The 21753-nt window shown below is 41.0% G+C and overlaps 2 protein-coding genes across 7 annotated transcripts; one reads left to right on the top strand and one right to left on the bottom strand.

The window, feature by feature from the left end:
* Nucleotides 1–598: 598 nt before the first annotated feature.
* Nucleotides 599–6743, bottom strand: eri2 (ERI1 exoribonuclease family member 2). Of its 2 annotated transcripts, XM_022215714.2 has the most exons (9): nt 6447–6743; nt 6075–6139; nt 5861–5941; nt 5644–5771; nt 5368–5530; nt 4389–4489; nt 3953–4034; nt 3748–3836; nt 599–3285 (listed from the first exon to the last, which is right to left on the bottom strand). In XM_022215714.2, exons 1-9 carry the CDS (start codon nt 6467–6469, stop codon nt 1792–1794), a joined length of 2226 nt encoding a protein of 741 aa, XP_022071406.2. In that variant the 5' UTR covers nt 6470–6743; the 3' UTR covers nt 599–1791. The 2 variants fall into 2 exon arrangements, with proteins under 2 accessions (XP_022071406.2, XP_051801739.1); XM_051945779.1 differs by lacking the exons at nt 5644–5771; nt 6075–6139; nt 6447–6743 and having other exon boundaries at nt 5861–5939.
* Nucleotides 6744–6934: 191 nt separating this feature from the next.
* Nucleotides 6935–18415, top strand: LOC110966383 (RNA exonuclease 5). 5 transcript variants are annotated; one of them, XM_022215720.2, is made up of 19 exons: nt 6935–7051; nt 8335–8616; nt 8787–8913; nt 9022–9133; nt 9350–9457; nt 9937–10025; nt 10239–10354; nt 10612–10750; nt 11627–11721; nt 11840–11942; nt 12022–12113; nt 14302–14410; nt 14950–15066; nt 15148–15285; nt 15429–15521; nt 15618–15966; nt 16055–16254; nt 18091–18200; nt 18287–18415. In XM_022215720.2, exons 2-19 carry the CDS (start codon nt 8336–8338, stop codon nt 18339–18341), a joined length of 2433 nt encoding a protein of 810 aa, XP_022071412.2. In that variant the 5' UTR covers nt 6935–7051; nt 8335; the 3' UTR covers nt 18342–18415. The 5 variants fall into 5 exon arrangements, with proteins under 5 accessions (XP_022071412.2, XP_022071409.2, XP_022071410.2 ...); XM_022215717.2 differs by having other exon boundaries at nt 15429–15966; XM_022215718.2 differs by having other exon boundaries at nt 14950–15285.
* Nucleotides 18416–21753: the final 3338 nt, after the last annotated feature.

Genomic DNA, 21753 nt, shown 5'->3' with positions numbered 1-21753 from the left:
GAAAAGGCCGGCCAGACTCCAAGGCTGTCTGAGTGATTTAATATAAAGTAGCGTGTGAGTCAAATGTGGTTTAATTGCATGTCAGCAGGTTTACTACAATATCTTTACAAACAATTTTCAGCGTCAGTTTTACTCAGTTGAAGATGTAATATTTAGAAGAATCTTTCTGTAAAAATGTCATATGTTTGGTTATAGACGGCCTTGTTGATACCTGTCAACTATGTTACAAAAAGTCATGCAATTCTATATTGACCCAGTTGCTTACCCAGGCAAGACCACCATATAGAAATACATGAAAATTCATTTTATTATACTTTGCTGATCCTGCAACAGGAATTGTCTAGAATAATAACCTTTTTTATGTAACTATCAGTTGATTTAAACCTACAAAAGTTGCTTAAATAAATTGTGAATCGCTGATGTGTCCAACATGAGTTCAATTTGGAGCAGTAGCTGATTCAAGGAAGGATACTCATTTTATACTCCATAAAATTAGTATAATAAACTAATTTCATTATACTTTACTGATTCTTCCAGTTTTTTTCTAGAATGCTATCCCTTTTTTATGCAACTACCAGTTAATCAAAATCTACAACAGTTGCTTAAATAACTTTTTATTGGTTGATAAAGTTCATAAAATAACATTGAATTGCACTGGTTACATTAACAACTTAAGCACATATAAAACACTTTCAAAAATGTCCTTGTTCCTCTCACTGAGACATTACACTCTGTCCATCCAGTTTCATTTTATCCTTTAAGCTGCAGGTTCTGTTTCAATATTGCATTGTTCAACAGCTTGTACCACTTATTTTCAGAAGTCTTCCAGGTTTACGTAAGAGTCTTTAAGACCCTATATTATTAGTGTAAACATTTTCTGACCGGCCAGAACTACTTCATTGTATGTGGTTGAATCGGGATTGACTGTGCTATTAAGATACATCAGTAAGGTAACAGTTCTGCACGAAACTCTGCCTGAAAAATAGCCGCTACTGGATGTAACTGGAGTGGTATGAGTGGATTGTAGTCCTCCACTACTGGCTGTCTGATCCATGTCCCTCCTTGGGTCACTCCTTAGCTTACAGTACCAGTCATTTTTATTCAACACAGTGGCATTTTTTCTATTGAACATTGACAAAAGTTCAATAGAATACAAATTCACGTCTTAAAATATGAACATGAAAATTACAGTTTACATTGATGTGAAATACAAAAAGCAATCCATTTTCTTTTTGCAGTGATTACATTTGCTAACTTACAATCAATTACCAAAAGTGAAATAAATTATTTCAGCAATTACAGTGTCTGTTAAATAAAAGCATTGATTTGACAGATGTTTTACTTCATGAACAGCCAACTGTCAAATATCCATCCATCCATTCTCTATACACCGCTTTATCCTCACTAGGGTCATGGGGGGTGCTGGAGTCCATCCCAGCTGACTCGGGCGAAGGCAGGGGACACCCTGGACAGGTCACCAGTCTGTCACAGGGCTACATATACAGACACACAATCACGCTCACATTCACACCTATGGGCAATTTAGAGTAACCAGTTAACCTCAGCATATTTTTGGACTGTGGGAGGAAGCCGGAGTACCCGGAGAAAACCCACGCATGCACAGGGAGAACATGGAAACTCCATGTAGAAAGATCCTGGGCCGGGACTTGTACCAGGATCTTCTTGATGCAAGGCGAAAGTGCTAACCACTACACCACTGTGCAGCCCCACTGTCAAATATGTTTTAGTGTAATAAATGCAATGTTTTTCCGCTTCTCCCTTCCAGTTTCTCTAATAGCTTTTTCTTAGCAGTGACCTGTGCGGTGGACGATGTGTGAGAGTGGAGTTCATCTGACAGAGTGAAACAGAAGAACCGACAGCAGGAGCGACCACTGAGCCATCCTTCATCAGAGCTGACTCCCATTTAAAAAACTCACAGCCTTTCTTCACCCGGCCTCCACTGCCTGAGCGTCGTACTGGACAGCAGTAAAACCCTCGGCCGTGATTTGGACCTCCGTTTGACACAACCTGTCGCTTTGCACGACGACCACATGCACACAGAGGGGAAGTGATCTTGTGTGCCCCTTTCACTGAAAAGAAGGAGTGACTGGCACAGGAGGAGAGTGTGTTGGTTGACAAACAGGAGAGGACATTTTTGGGGGTGTACAGAGCGCCGCCAGGGGGCGCTGCAGTCTGTTTTGCTGGTTCAGTGTAGATGGTAAAGGATGACTTGTGGGTCTCTTTGTGTTTTGTGTGTTTGGGGACGACAGGTTTGGGCCTGGCAAAGGAGGTATTGGGAGTGGAGGTCTTTTCTGGAACAAAAGGCTTCGGTCTGAATAGAGAAGGCTTCTCTGTTTTCCCATCGGCTGTTTCCTGAAGTTGTAGAGAAGTTCCAAGTCGTGTTTTGCACTGATTTGGTTTTCTCCAGGTCACAGTTTTAGGCACAGCAAAATAACTATCTGACACAGAGGTTGTTGAATGCTGCATCAGTTCATTTAAGCCATTAGAGACTTTAATATGGGATCCTAATGTCTTTGTAGAGTTAGAGGTTGTTGATGAACCGCTAATTATCTTTTGCACTCTGGAGTTGTTTCCAGCACTCATTTCTCTTAAATTTAATGTGCACTGACCTCCAGGTGAAAGTGAATTATCTGTCTCTTCCCAGTCATAACATCCACTGTCAAACTCTGATATGTACTCAGCATCACATTCTCTGTCCGTTTCACTAATACATTCATCACCATCCAGCACCACATCATCATAAGAACCACATCTCTCCTCTGTTTGCACTGAAAGTTCTGCACCTTCCTCCTCCTCCACGGGTCCTGATGTTGCTCCCGTTTTTGATTCCTGGTTTGGCTGAAGTAGGTGTGAAAAGCAGTTCATTGTAGTAGAACACAGAACGAGGCTGGCGTTGTTATTGTGAGGTGAAGGACAGTTGATCATAACTGAGGAGGAAAGATTGGCAGCAGCCTTTGCTCTGACTGACGTCCTGCTGTTTCCCCATAAAGGTGTCATCACACCATTGAGTAGTGTCTTCGGCGAGATCAGGCTTTGACAGATATGAACAGATTGTTGAATTGAACTTGAGTTTTCCTTTACTTCTAAATTCCGACTGATGATCTCTGAACAAGGCTGTTTTTGAGCAGCCTTTAGAGGAATTTTGGATGATGAGGGTCTGCTTGCAATGAGAGTATTTTCCTTTTTATTGTTGTTCCCGTTTTCTCTCTTGTTGTCTGCAGGACAGGCAGAGTTTCCAAACATGGGTTTGACTATCAAAGAGGTCTATGAAAAGAAAATATGAAGTGTATAATAAGTAATTTAAAATACAGCCCATATTTGACTTTCCTTAAAATTGTATTGTCAAAATATTTTCTGTCAGCAGTTGTCCTTCTTTTGAACTGCATAATTAGCTACAGTATCTTGATTTCCACTTTCCAACCATCAACATAACTGTTCAAACTTCCTATCTAATCACGTATAAAACTAGAGAAAAGGCATAGAAGCCTCTGTTTATGACGGCTGAAGTCCAGTTTTATAGTTCTTTATTTAAAAAAAAGCTTTAAAGTGTGTCATCACAGAAAGATTTATAAACTCTGCATATAGAATCTTTTTGCACAAAACAAGCTCCATCCTTGATCTCAGTACATTCACTGTGCATAAAACTGCCTCTTTGGCAAGGTGAAGTGGAAGGCCAATATTTCAGGATTTGGCGTTCATTAAGGGTGTTGTCGGGCGACCACTCACCCTCTCCAAGCTCCTGGTGATCTTCATTACACAGCCATCTCTCATCATTCTTGCTGCCAGCTGAGCTGTATTTCGGGCGTCATCCAAACCTGAGAAAAGAGGAAAAACTTGAAGCACAGGAGCATAGAAAAATCAAAAGAGGAGCAGGTTAGGTTGCTCTATGTGTAGAATAATCTAAACCAAGAAATGTTTGCTTCATTTGTACCAGAATGTTCTCTCCCAGAAAACTGTATCCCTAGATCTTGAAGTGCCCCATTCAGGCCTTTGGGTTTCCTGGCGTAAAACAGCTGGAAATACAAAAAAATGGTGGTTTAGACATTACAAGATCAATAGAGGTGACAGTAGGCCAAATAAGATTAATTACTCAGCCTACGACAAGGTAGATGTCCCTTTAATTCAAGTATAAATATGTCTATATAATCATAAAAGAAATTATTTAATCATTTCCACTATTTCAGGTACCTGTGAATTAGGTCGGTTTTGGTGTTTGAAGTCATGCTCACACAAATACATATGTAACTGTGGTCTCTGTTAAGATGGTAATTTATCATCTTTTAAAATATTTTACAGACTGAGAAACATACACCTAGAATGAAAGACAGCAAAAGGTCCAAAGGCAAAGCGAGCAAGCTGGTACTTACCCTGTATGTGCTCCTCAGGTCTATCCAGCTGTTGAGAACATCAGGTTTATGAAGCTGTTTACGTTTACATTCGTACTGCAAACAAACTCCAAGATCCCAGTCTGATAGACAAAGCAGATGGAGGCACATTATGATTAAATGTGTTCTAGCAGATCTTCTTTTGGATTTATGTCTCACTAGTTTCAATAATGCTGATAATTAGGGTCCGAGCACCGTCGATGCCTGGGACCCTACTGAAACCCTAGAGTTTCTTTTTCTTCTTCTTCACTCTTTTCAAGCTCCACTTTGGCGGCCTTATCATATCCCAAAATGCGTCAAACTTTGCATGGACATAAGGACTGGCGAAAAATTTGATATTTTATGGGAGTTGCGCATGTGTGTGGCAAAATGGCTCCATAGTGCCCCCTGTAAAATTGAAAAAGTAGTCATTATGCCAACTGTCACGACGTTTTATCTACAGCCACAATATTTGAGGGGCATATGCAGCACATCAGGACACACGAAAAAGTCAATCACGGCCACGCCCTAAACCCAACAGGAAGTCGGCCATCTTAAATTAACTGTAAATTTTTTCTGTTTAATAATTCATCAGGGGTAAGTTCCAGAGACCTTAAATTTGGCCAGTATACTCAACAGATGCTCCCGATGAAAAGTTGTCAAAATGCTCCGCAAAAGTCAAAGAGTGTGGCCATGGCAACCCCCCAAAATAATGATCCTTTGCCATGAAACAGTCCTGATCCCATCCAGAGACCGACATACACACTCGGTCGCAGCACCACCTGGTGGACATGCGCGGATTCGCCGAGCAGCAAGGACGCGAGGACTCGTCCATCACTGCTTGCAGCTTTAATTAGTATTATTTTGACTCTGATGCAAGAAAGGATCTCCTTAACGGAGTCAGATTGTGAGGAGGTTTACAAATAATAAATTAAAAAACACTAATCTTACATACATGACAACCGATGTAAATGACTCTTACCTGACCATGTGAGGAAAGTACACAGTTTTTGAGAAGGCGAAGATGCAGAACATCTTTGCTGTTTGTTGGAAAAGACCACTTCCATCTCGAGCTGAAGGTTTTGCAGCCAGCGGGTGAACCGAGAAAGACAGATCTGAAGAGGGATCCCTGCCTCAACCTGTGTCTAAGAGGCAGAGAAATCAAGCTGTCAGACATAATATGAAACTATACAGAGCAAATCACCCAAAAGTACAGTATTATTTTTGGACTTGTACAGTTTTCCCTATGCACAGACACCTGTGTGATCCCGGTCAGCTCAGTGCAGAACTCAGACAGTATGGGATGTTCTTGGGGTTGAACATAAGTGTGAAACTCAGACTCGACCTGTCCTGTGACTGTGTTCAACAGAACAGCAGGAAATTCAACTACAGGAAGGATGAAACAACAGAATGGACTCATTTCAATGGCAAAATGGGTGAAAAAGATAATGAATGATTTTTTTAAGGCTACTTACTAATTTCCTGGCTGTAGTTGTTCTTTTCTCTCCAGCAAGTGGACTCAAAGTCAATCACAATGAGATATGAAAATATTTGATCTGAAAGAAACCCGACAGTTTTCACAACAACAGGCATATAAATGAAAGTTTTATACATATGCATGTACTGTGAAAGGGATAAAATCTAAACATAAAGATTGTAAACATTGTCAACTGGATAGATCACACTCACTAGATACTGTACATTTCTTTGACCCAGAGGAGGACTGACTTCGCTGCCTCAAGAATCCTAATTCCCTGTGAAGACAGAAATAAGAGTCTGTTTTCTGTACAGAAATTGAAATCAAACAGAATGTCTTTTTATCATTGCAATTCTTGAATTTCCCTCGGGGTTGATAAAGCATCTATCTATCTATGCAAATATTAACTGAATATACTGTTAATATAGACATATTGGTGAATTTTATTATGTCAGTGACGTAAAACAATATTTAAACACTTAGCTTATAGCCCAAATATGTAAATATGCACCGCTTTTAGAGCTTGCTTCTTTGTCTGTTTGGATTAGCTGTGTAGCCAGATAACAGCTAACGTATTCACTTACTTTGCCAGTTTCTTTGTAGACATAGCTATTGCTTGATGTTAAACCCGTGTGGTTTTTTATCAATAACTTCAGGATATAACTGTAGTACTATCAAAGGGTGAAGCCGAAGTCTATACATTGGGAACTAAGCAAAACCGCGCTACTTTTTCAAAATGCGCATCTATCAATCCGAGCTCGATTATGTATGTCTGAAAGTCAGCAGAAACGATTGTAGACACAATTAGTCGATCACAGACAAACTCTGAGGAAGGGAAGCGCTGCTCTGTTTTTGTCACTTCCTATCAAAATAACAGCATACTGCACTGGGTTTATCACAGTTATTACAGGACATAACATAGGGAGAAGAGTTAAAGGTAGACATGGAGCCAGACTGATGTCCAGAGTGTCATTTTCTCAGACCAAACACCACCACATCTCGCCAGTTTTAGCTACACTCACGGACAGTTGTCGCTACTGGACTTTTATTTTTTTAAAATGCAAACAGAAAGTATCACTAGTATTTTTAAACTTTACACCATCGTGCATTACCCATGTGGTATATGTGTTTTTACGCTCTAGCAGTGGAGGAAGCTTAATTTTTGACCCAATTGGACCCCTAATATCTGGTATTTACTCATTTTTATTCCTTTTTTTACCCTTCTCAAGCCTCTACGCGACTTACAAATTCTCAAAACTACAAATGTACTTTTTTTTTCAAGTGTTAGCAAGCTAGGAGTGTTACCTGTATAACTATTATTGAGCCACAACACTGAATCCACAGAACCAGCTCATCTTAATATGCACTTCAGTGTGTCATATTACACACTTGTTAAAGTCAGTATTCGTTGATATTCGTGTTAAACATGGGGTATATGAATTGCACTGATCTGGCTTAGCAGCTAACTTAATGCAACTCCAAACAAATCCTAATTTCACTTTATATACATGACAGCTGCAGCACAAATAAAGCTAGCACATTATCAAGCAGTCATGATGTCACCCAAAGCTAAAATCATGTACATGCAGTCAATCTACGTGTACCCATAGTTACTCGGCTGCTATATAGCTACAATAGTGTAAATTAACCCAAATCACCAGCATGTTATTTAATTACTATTTAAATACTTTTGGTTAAACAGGCAACTGATATTCTCTGTCTTTTAGTGCCTTGTAAAAGACATTATTTGTTTCAGTATTTCACATTGAGTGTTTTACAAACTGTTACTAATGGAGACATAAAGCCTTCCTTCACTAAAAAAGCTAAATTTCTTCAGTTTTTTTCAGTCTGTGTTTCTTTTGCTTCAGCTCTAAGCCATCAGTGTGAAATACAGTCAAGACAAACATATCCAATCAATAAGTACATTAAGACAAAATACTAAAAAAGTGTTCACTGCCAGTGTTTGATTTTTAACTGTTTTGTTTAGTAATTAGTGTTACTGACTGAAGCTGCGACAAGTAACTGATTAGCTCAGAAAACAAGTCTAAATCCTCTGATTACATCTTCTTGAGCGTTTGAGTATTTTCTGATTTTCTCCCTCTGCTATGACAATAAATTGAATATATATGAATTGCGGACAAAACAGGACATTTAAGGATGTCAGCTTGGGCTTTGGGGAACACCAATGGATATCCTTTACTATTTCTTTATATTTTATAAACCAAACGTGTAATCAATTGATAAGAATAATGAGAATTAATAAGAAAATAATCCAGAGATTAGTCAGCAATGGAAGTAATGGTTAGTGACGTATCAGTCACGACTGAATTCTTTTTGCTTTCTTTATATATGCACCTTGAAACAATACAAACTTATACTGGACAGTAAATCTCAACAGTAAACAAACATGTGCAGTTGTTGTCATTTAATGTCTGCAACACAGTGCTATTTCAATTGCTTTTTAACACCCAGTATGAACATCAGCATGAACATGGAGTCGTCATCATCATTGTCATCATCATTATCGTGCAACACAAAGAAAAGAAAGAACGCAGCCGTGGGAGCTCATGTGAAGGCCAAGAGATTAAAAACTGAGCAGGAGGGCGATGAGGCGCTGCAGAGTGGACGTCTCTCTTGCTCACCGAGGGTCTCAGTGCCGCTCGACTGCCTTCAACAACCAATTACATTGAATGAGCTGACAGAGCTGCTGCATTACGCTGCTCTGGGGAAAACAGGTGGCATCAAACAGCCCAGGTAATGGCTATGCTTGTAAAATGTTATCTACTGTGTCAGTTCTCAGCAAATAATATGCAGTAACTAACTTATACAGTGTCCCTGTGCTCCAATAATAATAAAAACACTTTACTCGCAGACTGCAGCCCCCATAACTTGTAGGTCTCCGTGTCAAACTGTTTCTCTCCTAGTTGGTGCCGCCTCCGCCATCAGAGAAAGGTTAAAGGTTTAAATGTTGTGATCGTGGAGGGCCTGACGCAGAGTCACTTTTACAAACACTACCTCAGCCTGAGACACCTCAGGACCAAATACACCACTGTGAGTAACCAGAGGGAATGGAAAGACACTGACACGAATGATTTAAGGAGAGAAATTCTGTTCATAGCATCAGTGCTTAGGATCGTTTTTGTTGTTTTTGCATTCTAGAGGGTCACCTTCACGCCATCATGTAACAACGTAGCATCTGGAATCTTCAGCAGTGAACTTCCTACAGTGGACTGTGTTTATTTTTCCAAACCAGAGAATGATATGCATAATGGTGAGAATTGTATACAAATGTGTTCTATCTATCTATCTATCTATCTATCTATCTATCTGTCTGTCTGTCTGTCTGTCTGTCTGTCTGTCTGTCTATCTATCTATCTATCTGTCTATCTATCTATGTGTAATTGTTTCAGCAGTAGTTGTGTTTTTGTCTTTTCTTTTAGTGTTTTTCGCTCTTGTACTTAATTGTCCATGTGTATTATTTCTGCAGCATTGAAAGGTCACCCAGTTATCGCCAAGTTTGGGACCCAGAGGAGAGGACTGACAGCTTACGTTCTCACCCAGGAGGAGATGATCAAGAAGCACTACCCTGTCAAGGGTGCGTGAGTTTCATTTTTTTCTGAGCGTTATTTTTATAAAGAGTTTTACATTCAGTCTAGAAGGTAAAACAGACATTTATCCATTGTGAAGGATCAGTATTTTTTAATCTATCTAGGCTTTTATTTTGCAACTGTCATAGTTGGCCTAAAATAAGATGTTCTAACAGGAACTAGTCACTTTGTAACAAGACCATACTATGGCAAATAAATCCAAAAACACAGTGTTCATGTGTTTACATCCAAGCTTGTACTGTCAAAGCAAAACTGTGTCAAATGCATATGCCATTGTTTTCTGAAAGCCTTTAAAACAAACAAACTATTGTCATTTAAATGCACCATCAGTTTTGATTGATCCACCTTTATTCAAAAGCTCAATTTTGGATATGAGAAGGGAAGTGCTTTCAGATTCAGACGGTGTCATGTAGACATGGTCGGAGTCTCTTCCTGCTCGCTTCTTATTTCAATTGTCTCAACACAGGAATGCCAGGCTTCGAGGAATTTGTGAGCACAGACAGTGTTGACTGTGTGACTGACAGCAGCCCTCTGTATGGACTTGACTGTGAAATGGTGAGATGTCCTCACTTATGTAGTTAATTCCCTCTTTCTACTGTGGAGTCCTCACCTGATTTTGCATATTACAGATGTTGCTTGGTGTTTACAGCTTTAATGGTTAAAACTCAGCAAGGTGCACCAAAGCCTCTCTGTCTTTTGCAACTGTTATTATATTTTGAGCTATTACATTGAATCCAAACTGTTTGCCACTTTGCTGGTGTGTTTCAGTGTCTAACAGAGAAGGGGAATGAGCTGACTCGTGTTTCTGTGGTGGACAGTGATGGGAACTGTGTCCTGGACCATCTGGTGAAGCCCAAGAACCGCATCCTCAACTACCTCACCAGGTACACACACATTCACTTTTTTGGGCAAGAAAATCTGGATAAAACCTAATGACCAACATTATGCTTGCTCTGGAATTGCGTCAGTGACAATCGGTGGCATATATAATTGTTTTCATCTTATAGACACGTAGTGCATTTTTCCAGTGTTTCTAAATCTTGAGGTAAAGACAAACTTTTCCATACAGTTTATTTTGTTGACTTCCTTTTTGAAAAGCACATATCTGTTCCCACCCTTGCTGCTGTGTGCCTCCTAATAGGTTCTCTGGTGTCACTGCAGCCATGTTGCGACCCATCACCACCACCCTGCGGGATGTGCAGGAAAAACTCAGGAAGCTGTTGCCGGGCGATGCGGTCCTGGTGGGCCATTCCATCAACAATGACCTCATGGCTCTAAAGGTGAGTGACTCAGACAAAGTGCTGGCCCTCAGCCATGTGAAGCTTGCCATGCTTATGGTTAGGTCTTTTATTATTTTATTTAGTTTTATTTATTCTTAAACACTTTTTCTTTTAAGCTGTTTATTGTATTGTTATTTGTTGTTTTTATTATTGCATTTCCTCCTTTTATATTTATTCACTATGATAGCAATGTTTTAGTTGATTTTAACTTTTGTATTTATGATTGTGAAGCACTGTGAGGTGCATTCTTGTATAAACGGTGCTTTATAAATAAAGTTATTATTATTATTATTATTATGTATTCACAGGGAAAAGTGTGTCTTTAGTGAAACACACATACATAATTTATCGTATTTATAATCTGTATGTGGCCACCGACATGCGCTGCTGTCTGCCACCGTGTGGCTTTCAAACTGATGAAGTCTGACACAACATGAAACATAAATACTGAGTGAGCCTGAGGAAGCCGCAATGTGAAATGTGTTGTTTGCTCATAGATTTGTAATCACACACCACTATTAATAAATCAAGACCACTGAGACATCTCTTGTGTGTGCTGCTTTCTGCTGCATGAAACATAAGCATATTTATTTCATATTTATAAGAATTCTACCATCTTTCAGTGCTCCTTTTTGGTTGCTTTAAACATGTCTAATGCACCAACTACAAAAACAAACAGGTCAGGCTTCATCCAACATGCCATAGTAGTTTACAGAAGTGATTTTATTCCCTTTGTTCCAGCAGTAATGTTAAGTAGTCGCATAGCTCGGATATTCCATGAATAGATGTTCCATTTTGGAGATGTTGTCTTAAAATATAGATACAACTTCTTCTGTATGGCTTTTGACCTGTTTTTTGTCTGTGTCCTGCCTGCAGCTCATCCACCAGCATGTAATTGACACCTCACTGCTGTACAGGAGAGAGTTCGGTCAGAGGTTTAAGCTTAAGGTTCTGGCTGAGACGGTGCTGAAGTGAGTTCTTGTTTTGTGTGTGTGTGTGTGTGTGTGTGTGTGTGTGTGTGTGTGTGTGTGTGTGTGTTTGTGTGTCTCCGACCACAAGTAATAATTTAATTTTTCACTTGCGTCCCAGGAGGCAAATACAAACTGAAGAGGAGAAGGGTCATAATCCCACTGAGGATGCTGTGGCAGCCTTGGAGCTGGCCCAGTACTTCATCAAAACAGGACCTCGTCAGGTAGCAAATAACTGTCGAGGACACACACACACACACACACACAAACAATGCAACATTTTCTGTGTGTGCTCGCTGTCAGGTTGTAGAGCTTCATCTGGAGCAGCTGTGGGGATACACAATAGAGGAGGAGGAGTCCTCTGACTGCAAACTTGCACCCACACCGAGTCTCAGGTACAACATGTTACACACTCTTTTTGTATTGTTGACATCTTACAACCGTCACTCACAGCATGTTCACACTGAGCTGGGTATAACCACAGCTTTCCTCTGGGTTTTTTCACCTCCATACTAAAACAGCTCGTTTCACGCTCAAAATAGAGGATTTTAAAAACACTCTCCTTAGTGGATGGAATGATTATTTTCATCGTTCATTAATCTGTCGAGTATTTTCTAGATTAATTGTTCACTTGTTTGGTATTTAAAATGTCAGAAAATGGTGAAAAATGTCTGTCAGTGTTTCCCAAACCCAAAACAGGCGTCTTCATATGGTCTGTTTTGTCCACAATCTAAATATTATCAGTTTTACCCTCAATCTTGCAGATTTACCCTCATAAACTCTCATAACTGGACTATTATTACGCGAGGATCTGTAATTTGTAACAATTGTTGAGGAGCTGTGATCTTAATCCCAAGTACGTTTGCCAGATGTGTGATCTCCAAAATTAAGAATTCCACTGTAAATTGCAAACCTGTGATAATTTAAGAACCATATAAATAGGCATCTCTGGGATTTCCTGTGTTTGTTTGTTTTTTTTGCCAGTTGTTTTGTTTTCTCTGCACATATCTTCTGATTCTTTCCTTCTCAAGAATTATGCAGCCTACAATTTGAAGTAGAAATGGGAGTTTGGAGCAATTTGAGTACAAACTCCAGACGCTCATGCCACTACAAACCAGAGAGGCTGAGCAAGCTCAAATCCGTCACAAGACCAAAAGGAACATTTTGCTGTTGTTCAGCAGGCTCTACAATTATTATGTGATATCGTGTTATTATCCCGTCTGCATATGATGTCACAGCCCGATCTCACGAGGATTCGTGAAACTGTCACGTAAGTTTTAGTTTCGGTTTCGTGCGCACCAACACGATTTCGTCATGTTTTTCGTGCCGCTCACCACAAAATGCGCACCAATGTATTTTAAACGGCGGACTTTTCGTGCCACTCAGAACGTATTTCAAAAGAATGTGTATATTATATTTTTAATGTAAAACCGTGGCGAATCCAACGCTATATTTTGCATGACATCGTTCCTAAACATAACCCTAACCATAACCATAACCATAACCTAACCATAACCTAACCATAAGCCGGTGGTACACTTACCAATTTGCATAGGAATTTCAAGAATGTCCGGCGGCCAGCGGCCGCAAACGCGATCACACAAGCAGTATACGCCGATGGACAGCTTAGATCGTCATGAATCCACCGGTATAAACCACTTTCAGATGTGATTACCACAGCGAAAAACATTTCGTGGTGAGCGGCACGAAAAACATGACGAAATCGTGTTGGTGCGCACGAAACCGAAACTAAAACTTACGTGACAGTTTCACGAATCCCCGTGAGACCGGGTTGGATGTCAAGTGTCAGGTCAGACATCAAGTCTGCTACTGGTAACATTGTAACCCAGTACAACCTGCCGCATGGACGGGTGGTCGGCGTCTAAACCGGCTCCCCCACCAGGCCATACTGGTGAGGAGGGTGGCATGACACCCAGCAGGACAAAAAACAAGACCTGTCAAAGGGCGTACGAGCTCAATTGAGCCACCGGCCATCATGCACCACCGTTGCCTTGCAGTTCGCAGTTGGATCTGCAAAGGCTAAGGGAGACAACCCCTCCAGAAAATGTGGAGTGCAGTCCCATTAGGCAGTCAGTACCTATATCACACTATTGATCTGGCAAACTGCTGCAGTCAAACTGGCCCCAGACGTACTGGCTTGCCATTCCTCTGGAACCTGCTAGTGAGGCCGAGAGGGGGATTCTGCTGTCCGGGCAACTCAGTCTCTCCATAGAATTGTCCAGGCTTTGCAATGATGATGCACCTGTCTTTATATGCGAGGGCTGCAGCAGAGTATGCAGATCCAGGATCGGCCTCTACAGTCACTCCAGACGCTGCTCATCTACTACCTCGCAAGGCGCTTATCCATAGTCTACAGACTGATGGATGCCAACTATGATGTCATTTAGTTAAGCACAGAAAACATTTCAAATTCAAGGAACTGTAATCAGAGTTTTGTTTATCAATTAATCCTTGCAGCTCTACAGTTGGCTGAATGTAGTTTGGATTGGTTTGTTGTTTATTGACTGTGAAACCAACATCATGGCAGCTATATTGACAGATTCTACGTTCTTTATCATGCAGATTTGCTGACGTACTTCAGCTACTCGGCCGATCAGTAGCCTTTTTCGGAAAGCGTTCTGATGTCGCCCTGAATCTGTCCAATCAGCGGTGGTACAGCTCTGACAAAGAGGTGAGAACTGCTCGTGGTTTTTGAAGGAGCATTCACTTTAACCTGATCAAACTCGTGTCTGCAACACAAATGATCGTGTTTTTTTCCTTCAAATCATAATTAATATGTTTTCATTTGCAGCAAGTTTGCCGGTTTAACCTATTTGTCAGACATTAGCAGCCCTGTATTCATTACGTTTTGGATGTCCCAAGGTGTCTGTTTTTGAATAATCTTTCATGGAATTTCTACATAATTTGACAACAGCCCATAAAGTGACAACACGGGGACAGATGAATATTACTCTTTGGCTCAGGGTATGCATTTGATTATCACAGATTAAATTGTAGGTGAACATGCATCAGTATCAATCTGCTGCGCCACCAGAGTGTCTTTAATCAAATCAGCAGTGACAGCCTAGTGCCTTCTGTCTACCTTTCTGTGTCTCTGCATCTTTTTCCCTCCGCTCACTCCATGTTTTGCTCCATTCTTTATTTGCCCTCACTGTTGACCGTTAAACTCTTCCTCCTCTCCTTCTGAAACTTGTATCTTCTCTTTTTCAGATGCTGGAATCCTTTAAGAGACAGACAAAGCATCCTTTCCTCTCGGTCGTCCAGTTTTCTTCCTTCTCAGACCATTTGAAGAGACGCTTCCCTCATCGGGAGCGGCTGCACCGGAGTGTCAGGCAGTTTTTCCAAACATGTATTGTCCTGCTGCATCTCGTGTGGATGTACTCCTCACTGTGTGTGTTTATCCTGCAGGTGTGTGCAGATCTTCGGGATATGTGCGTGGTGTTTGCTGGGCCATTCCCTGCAGGTTTCTCTGAGAGAGAAGTGAGGCGGCTGTTCCGTTGCTGTGGACCAGTTGGAAGAATCAAAATGTTGAACACAAGTGTCAGAGTATGTCTCGTCATCTGCCCTCAGAGATATTATGATAATTCCTGCTTCAGTTCAACCATGTGTTAAATTGTTCAGAGTTTCTCCTGTTTTTGGATTTGCTTTACTATTTTTTCCTACGTTTTCTGAAAATGTTGGGTCTCCAGGTCCATGCAGAGGTCGAGTTTGAGCTGCTGGAGGGAGCAACGCTAGCTTTAAAAACTCTGAATGGGCTTAATGTGCAGGGACAGCACATGAAGGTAGCTCTCTTCCTTTTATTCTGTTGCTTCTGTTCCCATTTCCCTTTTCATGTCCAAACCTTTCCAGACAGCTGTACTAGTATTTCATATTTTCAGGTGCAGAGGCCTGTAAATGAGTCACTGCTCGACCTGGATCTGACTCTTGATACCTTAACCGATGACATTCTCAACACCAGTCACCTCTACGCCGTTAAACTGAAGCCCAGTGTGGCTGAATGCATAAAGATTTCTGCAGAGGTTAACGGACACACATTAGATCGTAAATGTTCAGGTGTTTCTCCTGTAAACGGTTTGCCAGCAGCTAAAACAGACCAGTTACAGCTCACTGACACCAGATCGAAGCTGTCTGAGGAGACAGTCACAGAGACATTTGGTCGCTTTGGTACGGTGGAGAGAGTCATCCTGCCTGCCAAACCTGGAAAACATACAAGACATGCATGCATAAGTGAGTGGCCATATGATGAATTACGGTATATGTTGCTGCACAGCTCATGTGGGAGTTCATACAAAGTTTGTGTGTCTCTGGCTGACAGAGTTCCAGAGTTCAGAGGGCAAACATGCGGCTCTCAGCTCCTCTAAAGATCTGCGACAGGAGAACTACCTCATCTGTCAGTCCCTGACACCGCCCCATTTGCCTTCATGGGTTGCCATGGCAACGCCAGTGACCACAATCGGAGGTGATGGGGAAGCAGCAGAGGACGAGAACAAAACCAACATGGGCCACAGTTCTCAGGTAAAGGCTATCTTGCGCTGATTTGACTGCTTGTCACGTAACATTTTGTGCATTTTTAGACGGCTATATGTTCATTATAAACATGCCATGGCAGATTTAAACCTGTTAGCATCTTGTCTTAGTTCTTAGCTCTTTAGTTTATTCATCATTAGACAGAATGAGCAGCATGAGACAACAACACTGACTTTTTCCAGAGTTTAAATGTTTTGGTAAGACTCTGAAGGATTCTTGTCTCCATCTATTCAAGAGTGTTGTTTTCTGGTGTGCATTGAGTATTGCAGCTGCCCAAGTCCATAAGTATTGCAGCACACTTTGAGTTTTGCTCTGTTTTTTTTTTTAAAGATACTTTGCAAAGTTTGGCTTGGTTTTATTTTATCATAGTAAACTCGATGCCTAACACACAGGTATGACAAAATAAAAAAACTAATGCTAGGAAGATTCTGTCAGCTTCTGTTAAGTCTCACTAATTCATATCAAGACTAAAATCTCACAGCAAAAACTGAGCATTTAATTTTAGACCCAGTTGATGCTTACTGTATCTGTGTGTTGCAATGATCTAAAAGGTTATGTGTGACCTAAATGTTGTCATCCACCCAAATCTCTGACAACTGCACATGTGGCAGGAAAACAAATTATTGTTTGAACAAGTGCGTGTTATGAGGAGCGACTGTTTAAAGTCTTTCACACATTAATAATCGATCGTTGAAACAGTTGTAATTGAACCTTCTACACTCAGTAACCCATAAAAATGAAGTGAAACCATGTGTTTAGAAATGTTTACAAATTTACTGCCAATCAAAAGCTGAAACCTCTGATTTTTAAACATATTCTGTCTCTTTCCCGAGGCTCCAAATTGCCTACACAATTTTCCTGTTTGCTTTATTCATTCTTGAGATTCATCTACTATAAGACTGGAGTCCATCTGTGTATGTACTTAAGGTCCCACAATTTATACTGTGTGTCACAACAAAAGCCAAGCCAGAAGGTCCAAAGAGTTTTAGACCTTCACGATAAAACTGTGGTGAATCATAGACCCCCCATAAAACAAAACTGCACCTTTAGTGTCCTTTTATTGTGGGCAGTCTAAGACACACCTGTGCACTAATCATGGTGTCTAATCAGCATCTTGATATGGCACACCTGTGAGGTGGGATGGATTATCTCAGCAAAGGAGAAGTGCTCACTATCACAGATTTAGGCAGATTTGTGAACAATATTTGAGAGAAATGGTGATATTGTGTATGTGGAAAAAGATTTAGATCTTTGAGTTCATCTTATAAAAAATGGGAGCAAAAACAAAAGTGTTGCGTTTATATTTTTGTTGAGTGTAGCTTAATGACATCCAATGTTTCTATAACTCACAGTGGGATATGTGGTTTAGGGCTGGGAGCGGTATCGGGAATATTCAGGATTTCTTCATAATCCATACTCTGATCGGATTATATTCCCAATAGGGTATTATGTTGTGTTTTTATTATTATCATCCCCCGCCTCCACGAAGTGGAAAAGGGGGATGTAGGTTTGGCCTCCGTCCGTCCGTCATGAAGGGGACAGCTTTTCTCGGACACGATTACAGCTAGGATTATGAAATTTAGTGTGTAGCTTCACACCATGGACACCTTGATCAAGTTCGAAAATGAGACCTGTGCGATAATATTTAACAGAGTTATGGCCCTTGATCACTATTTTGGATATAGACTCATAGACATCACATGTGGCGGGGGATATTGATGACCATGTCGTCTTGTTACTGTTATCTCTGTTTCAGTATACAGATCCAATTCAGATGGAAGTGCACAACAAAGTTACCTTCGGTGATTTGATGTTTTTGTGTAGGATCTGGAAATGGATCACATGATGCAGAAGCTGGACCGCCGGTTGGGAAAACTCTTCAGATCCCTCCCAGACGGCACCTTGTCTGCGGTTGTGCTGCTCGGACACACCAGGTGAGGACTCTGACAGTGTTTCTGGCATAATCTGCTCTCTAATTAGATATTTATGAAGCATTTGCTAATTGTGTTCTCTTCCTCAGTGTGAATGGTCACCTTCCTGGGCTGTGTCTAATGGAGGTCAAGCAAGGGTCATGAGGAAACTGAGAATAAATCTGTACCAGCAAAACATCTGATTTGAATGTAATCAATGAAATAAAAAGGAAAGAGGCTTTGTGTTTCATTGAGACTTCCTTTACCTCAGACATGTTCTCACTGAGAGCTAAAAGCAGTATTTTGCACATTAAGATAAGTCAAATACAGTACCTGTGACATAGTTTGTGGCCTGAAAATAAACATACAAACTTAAAAACATTTGCCTTTTGTGCATGTATCTAAATAATAAAAGAAGCCCCCATTTGCTACTGTGTATAACTGTCAGAAATATGATGATGAATTGATAATACTTGACACGATCTCTCTCTACCAGTTGAGCTACCTGGGCACCTTTTTTCCCTAACCTGAACCCTTTTCCACAACATACTAAGCTATGAATTTTTTTTAAATACAGTTTGGATGACATACTAAACTATGACGTTTTTGTCAGCAGTGCAGGCATACCTGGGGTATCCAAACCCAGAAGTAGTGGAGGAGGTATAGTGAGATTTCACCCAGCCGTCTTCGCCCCAGGTTTTGGCTGTTTGGCCAGGCTTCTCCTTCTCTTTACCCTGGATGTACTCTGCATATGTCTGGATCCTGTAGCTCTCTGCATAGCGGCTGGTGTTCATAGCTTCACAATGAGAGAAGACATTAATAGTGTCCAAGATGTATTTGTGCAAAGACCGCTTCAGTGTGCGTTCAGAGTTTCAGACTTACCTATTTGTACCTGGTCCGTCTGACTCAGGGACACAAACGCTGATGTATCATCTACCCATGAAACCTGGATGTTTCCTGAGTGAGTTACAAAAAGAAAGGAGAAGGTAAGTGATAAACAGCTGGTGAGAGTTGTCTGAGAGTAGAATTAACATGCTTAATTATGTCTTACCAAAGGCACTGAAGAGCTGGTAGAGGTCACTAGTCTTCCATTCTTTTGGGAAGGTGACATACAGGACGTGGTCTCTTTTGGGTTGCACTGTACGAGCAGCAGAAATCAAAGAGGAACATGAGGTGGAGAAGTGGCCAACGCAGTTTTACTTTCAGTCCACGTCAATTTGTTTTATGTTAAAAATGAATGAAATGACTCAGTGTAAAGTCAAAAGTTAATCCAAATAGGAATTAATGTCATCTGTGCAGCTCTGCACACATTTTAACTGTCCATTTTGGGTTTTTTCAACAGATTATATAGCAACAGCTCTAACCAGTGTTTCCAATAATCAAAAACAGCCCTGCATACAAAGTTTGAAGAAATTTAGGCATGTAGCAAACCAAAACCATAAAAAAAAAACTTTACAAGAGCGATCAACTCATGTAAAGCAGAAGGTAAAAAAACATGTCAAAAGCACTCCTGTGGTCATTTATAGTTTGAAGACAAAGACCACAAATTAAATCTCAGAGTGATGGAGGGAGCTTCTGTTGGACTATCACAGCAAAATCATACCAATTATATGACAACTTTAACAGCCTCTACTGGAAATCAGTCAGCTTTACAGGTCAAGTATGTGGATAAAGTAATTTGTGCAAAGTAGCCAACAATGTCAATGTAGCAGAAAACAACTCTACAAGGTGACAGATTCACAGGGAAAAAATAGAAGTTAGTGCATTTGATGTTGTTTTTTTCCTTTTAATACACTGCTCAAAAAAATTAAAGTAACACTTTGAAAACACATCATATTTCAATGCGGGGGGAAAACTAACTGGATATTAGCATTGATATGGACTGGATAATGTGTTAGGAATGAAAAGTGCCACATTGTTTGATGGAAATTAAAATTATCAACCCCCCAGGAGGGCTAAATTCGAGACACCCCAAAATCAAAATGAAAAACTGATGTGGCAGGCTGGTCCATTTTCTGAAATTTGTTGGCAGCAACTCAGAATGGTATTCAGTAGTTTGTATGGCCTCCATGTGCTTGTATGCATGACTGACGATGCCGGGACAAGCTCTGAATGAGACGACGGATGGTGTCCTCTGGTATCTCCTCCCAGAACTGGACCAGGGCATCACTGAGCTCCTGGACAGTCTGAGGAGCAACCTGGTGGTGTCGGATGGAACAAAACATTCTATTGGATTCAGGTCAGGTGAGCATGGGGGCCAGCTAATGGTATCAGTTCCTTCATCCTCCAGGAACTGCATGAGTTCTCTTACCACATAAGGCCGGGCATTGTCATGCACCAGAAGGAATCCAGGACCACTGCACCAATGTAGGGTCTGACAATGGATCAAAGGATTTCATCCTGATACCTAATGGCAGTCAGAATGCCATTGTCCAGCCTGTAGAGGTCTGTGTGTCCCTCCATGGATATGCCTCCCCACACCATCACTGACCCACCACCAAACCGGTCATGCTGAACAATGTTACAGGCAGCATAACGTTCTCCACGGCTTCTCCAGGCCCTTTCATACCTGTCACATGCACTCAGGGTGAACCTGCTCTCATCTGTGAAAAGCACAGGGCACCAGTGGTGGACTTTCAAATTCCTGTGTTCTATAGCAAATGCCAGCCGAGCTCCACGGTGCCAGTCAGCGAGCACAGCGGCCACTAGAGGACGCTGGGCCCTCAGACCACTCTCATTACATCTCTTTCTGATTGTTTGATCAGAGACATTCACACCAGTGGTCTGCTGGAGGTCATTTTGCAGAGCTATTGCAGTGTTCATCCTGTTCCTCCTTGCACAAAGGAGCAGATAACTGTCTTGCTGATGGGTTGAGGACCTTCTACGGTCCTATCCAGCTCTCTTGGACTAACTGCCTGTCTCCTGGAATCTCCTCCATGCGCTTAAGACTGTGCTGGGAGACACAGCAAACCTTCTGGCAATGGCACACACTGATGTGCCATCCTGGAGGAGTTGGACTGTCTGTGGAACCTCTGTAGGGTCCAGGTATCGCCTCATGCTACCAGAAGTGACACTTACCCTAGCCAAATGCAAAACTAGTGAAAAACAGTCAGATAACATTAGAAGGAAAAAATGTCAGTAGCCTTCACCTGTAAACTCATTCCTGTTTTGGGGGTTGTCTCATTGTTACCCCTCTAGTGCATCTGTTGTTAATTTTATGAACACCAAAGCAGCTGAAACTGACTAAAAACCTCCTCTGTTACTTACTTGACCAGATCAGTATCCCACATGTTTGACTAACTTGATGCAATACTTAGATTAAAAAGTGTTCCTTTCATTTTTTTGAGCAGTGTACATCTGTTAGTGAATCTTCTAAAGCACAATGTGTCTGGTACTCTGCAGCACTTCAGGAAATGATTTACCTTAAACGGCTGAGTGGACGCCATCAGCTTGGTGTCCAGAAGTCTGCAAATGATTAAATGACAACATTAAACATCAAAGTAAACCCAAGAAAGTCATCTGTGAAAACATTTAAACAAAAAGGAGAAATTACCTTGGGAAGACGAAAGACTGTTTT

The sequence above is a fragment of the Acanthochromis polyacanthus genome, chromosome 3 (assembly GCF_021347895.1).
Source record: "Acanthochromis polyacanthus isolate Apoly-LR-REF ecotype Palm Island chromosome 3, KAUST_Apoly_ChrSc, whole genome shotgun sequence".
NCBI classification, from domain to species: domain Eukaryota; kingdom Metazoa; phylum Chordata; class Actinopteri; family Pomacentridae; genus Acanthochromis; species Acanthochromis polyacanthus.
The sequence above is the reverse complement of the archived record's forward strand: the minus strand, read 5'-3'. Positions and strand labels throughout refer to the sequence as shown.

What these genes read in the sequence shown, in the direction of transcription:
- eri2 (XM_022215714.2), bottom strand. Translation starts at nt 6,469, where the DNA reads ATGTCTACAAAGAAACTGGCAAA. An exon ending in AAAGAAATGTACAGTATCTA is followed by an intron (nt 5,942 to 6,074) that starts GTGAGTGTGATC and finishes GGTTTCTTTCAG; the next exon opens with ATCAAATATTTTCATATCTC. An exon ending in TCACCAGGAGCTTGGAGAGG is followed by an intron (nt 3,286 to 3,747) that starts GTGAGTGGTCGC and finishes TTCTTTTCATAG; the next exon opens with ACCTCTTTGATAGTCAAACC.
- LOC110966383 (XM_022215716.2), top strand. Translation starts at nt 8,336, where the DNA reads ATGAACATCAGCATGAACATGGAGTCGTCATCATCATTGTCATCATCA. An exon ending in GGTGGCATCAAACAGCCCAG is followed by an intron (nt 8,617 to 8,786) that starts GTAATGGCTATG and finishes TTTCTCTCCTAG; the next exon opens with TTGGTGCCGCCTCCGCCATC. An exon ending in TACAAGACATGCATGCATAA is followed by an intron (nt 15,967 to 16,054) that starts GTGAGTGGCCAT and finishes TCTGGCTGACAG; the next exon opens with AGTTCCAGAGTTCAGAGGGC.